Source organism: Babylonia areolata, chromosome 20, assembly GCF_041734735.1.
Source record: "Babylonia areolata isolate BAREFJ2019XMU chromosome 20, ASM4173473v1, whole genome shotgun sequence".
Taxonomy (NCBI): Eukaryota; Metazoa; Mollusca; class Gastropoda; order Neogastropoda; family Buccinidae; genus Babylonia; species Babylonia areolata.
Genome location: NC_134895.1, coordinates 50241583 through 50250240, shown reverse-complemented (window position 1 = coordinate 50250240; position 8658 = coordinate 50241583). Strand labels below are relative to the sequence as shown.

Below are 8658 nucleotides of genomic sequence, written 5' to 3'. Positions count from 1 at the left end.
CTTTCCACAGGTCTATGTTCCCCCAGGTCTATGTTCCCCCAGGTCCATATCGATCTTTCCACAGGTCTATGTTCCCCCAGGTCTATGTTCCCCCAGGTCCATATCAATCTTTCCCCAGGTCTATGTTCCCCCAGGTCTATGTTCCCCCAGGTCCATATCGATCTTTCCCCGGGTCTATGTTCCCCTAGGTCTATATCGATCTTTCCCCAGGTCTATGTTCCCCCAGGTCTATGTTCCCTCAGGTCCATATCGATCTTTCCACAGGTCTATGTTCCCCCAGGTCTATATCGATCTTTCCACAGGTCTATGTTCCCCCAGGTCCATATCGATCTTTCCCCAGGTCTATGTTCCCCCAGGTCTATGTTCCCCCAGGTCTATATCGATCTTTCCCCAGGTCTATGTTCCCCCAGGTCTATGTTCCCCCAGGTCTATGTTCCCCCAGGTCCATATCGATCTTTCCCCAGGTCTATGTTCCCCCAGGTCTATGTTCCCCCAGGTCTATGTTCCCCCAGGTCCATATCGATCTTTCCCCAGGTCTATGTTCCCCCAGGTCTATGTTCCCCCAGGTCTATATCGATCTTTCCCCAGGTCTATGTTCCCCCAGGTCTATGTTCCCCCAGGACTATATCGATCTTTCAGCGACTCTATGTTCCCCCAGGTCTATGTTCCCCCAGGTCCATATCAATCTTTCTCCAGGTCCATATTTCCCCAGGTTAATATCGATCTTTCCATAGGTCTATCATTATTCACCCGGCATATGTTCCTCCTGGTGTATATTTGTTTCGTCCGACATACACCTATGGGTAGTGGTCACTTGAGGTCAGCAGCAAACAGTAGTGGTCAGTGATCAAAGCCGATGAAAAGGTTCTAATATCGCATGAGACAGTACGATGCAAAGCGAAGTTATCATAACACAAGCTGCACACTTTTGGGGTACTGGTCAGTATTAGTCAGTAAATAATCAAACTATGTCAAGGAATGTTGAATATTGAATAAAGGGGTCATTTTTCAAACATTGTCTGCAAATAGTGTCCCAGGCATTTACGTTATCCATTTTTTTGCAATTTGTTAGAGTCGAAATGCCATCAATGGATTTTCTAACGTCCAAGATGTTTGTGTAATATAGAAACGGCTGCAATTTGTGTTCCATGCCCGCGATAATTATAGTAGGAACTGTAACACTGGGGCACTAAAAATTGCCTGGCCTGAATGACATACTGTCTGGAAAAAATAAATAAATAAATAAACGTTTTTCTAGACATCCGACAACACGCAGTATATGAAGGAGAATGATTTGTTACGTTAACTTTTTAATGACAGAAAATTTCTGTAAATCTGTGACATAGTTTTGTGTAGGAATGACGTCAAAGTTTGTCCCCAGATTGCATGCGCATGAGTTTTGTGAAGAAATGACGTCTAGATGTGTCCCTAGATTGCATGTGCATACTGCTACAATGGAATATCACCATACCACAGTGAATAAACGACCAATCACCAGAAATAGCGGCTCCTGTAATATAAACATCATGATACCTTTCTGAAGTAACTATCATAAAGCTCATGCCAGCAACTTCGGTTTTTCTTTTGTGTAAAACCTATCTCCCTTGTGAACAAGCCCCGTCTACCTACCTTAGAAACAAGCCCAACGTATCTCCCTTAGAAACAAGCCCCACCTTTCTCCCTTAGAAACAAGCCCCACCTATCTACCTTAGAAACAAGCCCACTTATCTCCCTTAGAAACAAGCCCCACCTTTCTCCCTTAGAAACAAGCCCCACCTTTCTCCCTTAGAAACAAGCCCCACCTATCTACCTTAGAAACAAGCCCACTTATCTCCCTTAGAAACAAGCCCAACTTATCTCCCTTAGAAACAAGCCCACCTATCTACCTTAGAAACAAGCCCCACCTATCTCCCTTAGAAACAAGCCCACCTATCTACCTTAGAAACATGCCCCACCTTTCTCCCTTAGAAACACGCCCCACCTTTCTCCCTTAGAAACATGCCCCACCTATCTCCCTTAGAAACATGCCCCACCTATCTACCTTAGAAACATGCCCCACCTTTCTCCCTTAGAAACACGCCCCACCTTTCTACCTTAGAAACATGCCCCACCTTTCTCCCTTAGAAACACGCCCCACCTTTCTCCCTTAGAAACATGCCCCACCTATCTCCCTTAGAAACATGCCCCAACTATCTCCCTTAGAAACATGCCCCAACTATCTCCCTTAGAAACATGCCCCAACTATCTCCCTTAGAAACATGCCCCACCTATCTACCTTAGAAACATGCCCCAACTATCTCCCTTAGAAACTTGCCCCAACTATCTCCCTTAGAAACATCTCCCTTAGAAACATGCCCCACCTATCTCCCTGAAAAAAAAACACAACAAACTGTCACCACATCAACCCTCGAAGTAAGGATGTTTTGTCTTGTCAGTTATGTTATCAAGAGTATCAGTACTTATCAAGTTATCAAGTGTATCAGTAATTATTTCTAATGGACTGTTATTTGACTTATCTTCTATGCTTCCACTGTCTATCCTGTTAATCAAATTTTGGTCGCAGCAGAAACTGGAGGAGGTAAGAGAACTGAATAGTGTAAGTTTAACTCCGAATAGCAATTGTGATTATTGCTTGACAGATTTGTCCAGACCACTTTGTGTGACAGGACAATAAAAAGGAAAAATAAATCATTCCGTTTCTCTCCCTTTGCACCAACCATGTTTTTGATGTCTTGTTTTTCGTGGTCACAGCAGGAAGTGATAGGCCTGACAAAATACCCAATCACAATGATGTCACTTTTTTCTTTTCTTTTTTCTTTTTTTTATTGATGATGATGGAGGAGGAGGAGGATGACGATGACGATGTTGCTATGGAGGTTGACAAGGCTGTACTCTACGCTTCCTGTCATAATGATATCCCGGCGTTAACCAGGCCCGAGAGATACAGATACTTGCAGTGTTGGTCAGGTAATTACAGCAACACACCCAAAGACGCATCCTTGAAGCCAGTCTCCCCATTTAAGACCACAGCACACTCAACTCTGGGTAGGAGCCGGCCACAGGCCGAAAAACCCACCTCCGCTGGGATTCGAACCCGCGTCCTCCTCCTCCCAGTCGTCAGTCCGCGACGCTAACCACTTCGCCACGGCGGCTGGTATGTCACTAAATTGATTTTTTTTTTTTTTTTTTTTTTTTAATAATGTTCATCTGTTACTTTCTGTTTGAAATGAGAATTTCAGCTGCCGAGAATCAGAGAAAATCAGATCCATCCAGAGAAACCGCAGCCGCGGAAATGACTATATCATAGACCAGCAAGCAATATATGGCTTTTACCTCCAGGCGTCCATTGAAAAAATTGTGCCTGCCTCTGCAAAACCTGAAGGAGATTGTCTTCTGACCTGTCTCAGTGTCTGTGATTTAGTGTTGCGTGCGTGTGTACGTGTGTGTGTGTGTGGGGGGGGGGGGGGGGGGAGGGGGGAGTGGGGAGGGCACAACAGTTGTACATATGAAACCAGGCTTCGCAATGTGTACGAGATAGCGTTGAACTCGGTTATCTGAACAACAACAACCAGGCTGAATGAGACATCAGCGAGTCCCGTGAGACAGCAAACACAATAAATTGTCCTCACCTGACTAGATCCAAGGAGGGTCTTCGACAAATGAAAAATTGAGGCAAGTTTTTTTTTTTGCTTGTTTGCTTGTTTGTTGTTGTTTTTGACTCACTTGTGTAAACAAAATGAGTCTATGTTTTAACCCGGTGTTCGGTTGTCTGTGTGTGTGTGGGGGGGGGGGGGGAGTGGGGAGGGCACAACAGATGTACATATGAAACCAGGCTTCGCATTGTGTACCAGATAGCGTTGAACTCGGTTATCTGAACAACAACAGCCAGGCTGAAGGAGACATCAGCGAGTCCCGTGAGACAGCAAACACAATAAATTGTCCTCACCTGACTAGATCCAAGGAGGGTCTTCGACTAATGAAAAATTGAGGCAAGTTTTTTTGTTTGTTTGTTGTTGTTGTTTTTGACTCACTTGTGTAAACAAAATGAGTATGTTTTAACCCGGTGTTCGGTTGTCTGAGTGTGTGTGTGTGTGTGTGTGTGTGTGAGAGAGAGAGAGAGAGTGTGTGTGTCTGTGTGTCCGTGGTAAACTTTAACATTGACATTTTCTCTGCAAATACTTTGTCAGTTGACACCAAATTAGGCATAAGAATAGGAAAAGTTCAGTTCTTTCCAGTCATCTTGTTTAAAACAATATTGCACCTCTGGGATGGACACAAAAAAATAAAGAATGAAGCCTAATTATATGCAAACTGCATTTACTGTTATATTTATATTTTTTGTATTCTCTAAACTTGGCACTTTGATCTGATATTCTGACCCAACAACAAGAGCAGTCATTATTATCATTTTCTGTTCAAACAGGAACTTCTTTTGCTCAGCATGGAAGTTTTATTTATTTTGCAAACGTTTTGGTGCAGATAGTAAAAAAAAGGGAAATTACTCTGTAATTAATGCTAGGGGACTTAATTTATCACAAGTGAGTCTTGAAGGCCTTGCCTCTCTTGTTTGTTTTGTTGTTTGTTTTGTTTAATGAAGGCATGGCCACACTATACCCATACCACGGGGGCATTGCAGATATTCGGCGCAGTGAGCGTCCTTCAGACAGCCATCAGATCGATCTACTCAGCTAAGGGCATTCCCAAAGTACAGGAACATCTTCACATGACCAGGGAAGAGCAGAGCAAAGACGAGTTTTTCACCACGTGGACTTAAAGTAGAACTGACATTTAACATCACCACGTGGTTCTGGTAGTGATATTTGAGCCAGAGAAAGGAGTGGAATCTGACATGTAACATCGCCACGTGGTTCTGGTAGCTAGTAGTAATATTTGAGGCAGAGAAACGAGTGGAATCTGACATGTAACATCGCCACGTGGTTCTGGTAGCTAGTAGTAATATTTGAGCCAGAGAAACGAGTGGAATCTGACATGTAACATCGCCTCGTGGTTCTGGTAGTAATATTTGAGCCAGAGAAACGAGTGGAATCTGACATGTAACATTGCCAAGTGGTTCTGGTAGTAATATTTGAGCCAGGGAAACAAATTGAGATGACATGTAGCTTTGCCACGTGGTTCTGGTAGTAATATTTGAGCCAGAGAAACAAATTGAGATGACATGTAACATCGCCACATCGTTCTGGTAGTAATATCTGAGCCAGAGAAACGAGTGGAGATGGCATGTAACATTGCCACGTAGTTCTGGTAGTAATATTTGAGCCAGAGAAACGAGTGGAATCTGATATGTAACATCGCCACGTGGTTCTGGTAGTAATATTTGAGCCAGAGAAAAGAGTGAAGTTTGACATGTAACATTGCCACGTAGTTCTGGTAGTAATATCTGAGCCAGAGAAACGAGTGGAATCTGATATGTAACATCGCCACGTGGTTCTGGTAGTAATATTTGAGCCAGAGAAAAGAGTGAAGTTTGACATGTAACATCGCCACGTAGTTCTGGTAGTAATATTTGAGCCAGATAAATGAGTGAAGTCTGACAGATATTTTCAACTTATCCCTACAATGTGGGAAGCAGTGATGAAATGGAGAAAAAAAGAAAAGAATATGAAAAACACAACTGAAACCAATGAAAGTTTCATTTCTGAACGTGTGGAATCGCCAGAGCTTTGTTTGAAAAGGTATGTGTTTTGGGAGCTGAAAACAATGCATGTCTTGTCTCTTCTGTTGCAGGTGTGACTATTCTGTTACAGCCGTTATTAATCTTCTGCCAACGCAGACAGCGATATGCACTGCATTTTCTTCTTTCATGAGCTTTTTTCCCCAATAGTTTTCATCATAAACAGGAATTTTTTAGAAGCGTATGTATTAAGTTGTAGCTTTATTCAACTGTTACATTTCATGGTTCATTAAGTATCTGTGCTGTTACATAAATACGCCCATCCCAGAACGGAAATTTGTTTTTCAAAATAACGTTTGAAAACTAAACAAGAAAAAATTGTTTTATTGTCAAAACAGACAGAAAAGGCATTCAGATATTGCAACTTGATAAACCTGAGGTAGCTTGTTTTGGTTTGTGATACACGTGGTGAATTGATGTTGATATCTTTTATCAAAGGTTTGTTTTTTAAGGAAGAAAAAATCAATTTTTGTATTATGTTTAAATGGCTACTTCTTCACAATAATAACACTGATGCATTTTTCGTTGTATGTTCAGCAAACAAGGTGGCTCTGCGTCTGAAGAGTGACACTATACATCTATACACCATTAAGATTTGGTAATAGCAATAACAAATTTGTCTGCTAAGTACAGTTTAAGGTTATATAATTATTGTCTTTGTAAGTGTCATTCCAAAGTAGCCATTATGATTTTTCGGCACTGAAATGAAATGACAAATCCATCCCAGAAAACAAACACTTTCTTAAGAATCTTGGGTACAGGGTTTTATGCAGTGCCCCCGTTTGGATAATATGTGGCAATTCTAGTGTATGTGATGTTTTATGCTATTGTGACTTGTTTTTTGCAGTGTGCTAACATGTATGTTTCAGTATCGGATCTTTTGTATTTTTCTTGTTATTTATTTTCATTGCCAGGCAATCTTATATTTAGTTCATGTATATAATAATCCTTTTTTAAATAGCATGCAGGTCAGTTACTGCCTAAATAGCTTTAATTTTAGGCTCTGGCAGTATAAAAATGTTAATAAATAATCATCACCTTTTCTGAAAATGACCCAAACATGATAAAATGCCACTTATTGAAAACGTGGGTGGTGGTCAGTTGTGGTCACCAAAGGCCAGTACTGGTCAGTGATGGTCAGTTACGTTTAACAACTGCGCCAAACCCTGTCATTCTAAAATCTGAACAGCCAGACAGTGATCATCAGCTAGCTATCACAAACCTGTCAATCGTCACAATAGTGCACTAACATGGCAGAACAACGCAATCTGAACACTTTTGGTTTGTGGTTAGTTGTCAGTATGGGCAAGTGGAGGTCAGTAATAGTCAGTAGTAGTCACTAGTGCTCAGTTAATGGTCAAATTAAGAAACCCCTATTCTTCCTAACCGCCACAAGCTAATGCAAGTTGAACGCTGTTAGTAGCGACTGTTAGGCATCGGTCAAAACCCTACCAAGACGTCATTATAATGCACAGTCGTGACAAAACAATACAGTCTGAACACTTTTGGATGATGGTCAGCAGTGGTCAGCAATGGCCACACAGTAGTGGTCTGGGGTGATAACATGGCAAGCAAACACATGTGCACGTGAAGGTATCAAACTAACAGATAAAAACAGAAACGTTTGTGTGCGTAGGGGGGTGGGGGGATTCGTTGGGGCTGATTTTCAAATCATGTCCGTGGTGGACCGAAACAGCAGCATAGGCGGCGAGGGGTAGGTGTGAGTGGGGGAGTGGGGGTGGGGGGTGGGGGGCAATTCCCAGAATGTCCCCTGGGGGACAGATTAGGACACTGACTAATCCCCTGCGAATCTGTTGAGGAAACTGATGCGTCCCCGGGGGAGACAATTAAGGACACTGATTCGTCACCCTGCGGAAGGGGCGGGAGAGGGGAGTGGGGGGGGGGGGGGTCGGGGAGGGGAGGGGGGGGGGGGGGAGAGGCTGCGGAAGGGGGAGGGACGATTTGGGATGTAACACCGGTACTGCCGCGCAAGCCACTTTGCTCATTACCGGTAATAGACAAATCACGGCTACTGAGCAACACACACACACACACACACACACCGACTTGCCGATGACTCTGTCGTGGTTCATGCATGCTGGGTATTTGTTGCGTATTACCGGTAATAGACAAATCACGGCTACTGAGCAACACACACACACACACACACACACACACACACACACACACACACAAATGAATGTATGTGTGTCGTGTGTGTGTGCGCGCGCGCGCGCGCGTGTGTGTGTGTGTGTTCACAGTGTGTGCTTAAAAAAAAAAAAAAAAAAAAACAGAACGTACACACTTAGAAGGATTTCTACTCACCTCGAAGCGTAGCTCCCCGACAGGAGGACTGGCATAGGGTATCCCCAGGTATCTCTCCACCTGCCGCCCGGCCAGGAAGTACAGGGTGCGCAGCGTACCCCGCACCTCCCCGTACACCGTGTTACGTATGAGGGTGTCAGACTTCGGGGTGCCGTCCCCGAGGCGAGAAGTAGAGGACGACCCGTCCACCCCGTGAACTCCGAACACAGCGTGACCCCTGCTGTCCTTGAAGTCGACGTGCGTCAGCGCCAGGACGAACCACGTAAGGAGAAGGGACACCACCGTTGCCATGACCTCGTTTTAGATTGACCTACCCTTAGTAGCGGACTTTTTTCTTCTTTTTTTTTTCCCCAAACGTCAGCACTGACGTAGCCAGTGAGACTTCCGTTTGTAGTTTTGGATTGTCACTGTCCAACTGTCTGTTGTTGTTGTTTTGGAGGGGGTGTGGGGGGGTGGTGGAGGGGGGGGGGAAAGAGAACGTTTCAATGTCTGAAATTGTAACGCGAAACAACGTGTTCGTTCAGTGTTACATTATCGTGGTTGATCTGTTTGCTGGTGGTCGTCAAATTTTTACATTTTGCTTGTCCACACTTTTCCTTCAGCCTTTGACTTCAAATCAAAGGTTGCTTATCGCCCGGCGG

General features: G+C 43.8%; 1 protein-coding gene across 1 annotated transcript in view; it reads right to left on the bottom strand.

Moving 5' to 3' along the window:
• The window catches only part of LOC143295126 (pyrethroid hydrolase Ces2e-like), a 65996-nt gene extending 57603 nt beyond the window's left edge, over nucleotides 1-8393 (bottom strand). Inside the window, exon 1 of the mRNA XM_076606690.1 lies at nucleotides 8018-8393. Coding sequence (XP_076462805.1) covers nucleotides 8018-8308 — 291 coding nt within the window. The 5' untranslated portion in view covers nucleotides 8309-8393. The remainder of the gene's footprint in view (nucleotides 1-8017) is intronic.
• Between the last annotated feature and the right edge of the window lie 265 nt (nucleotides 8394-8658).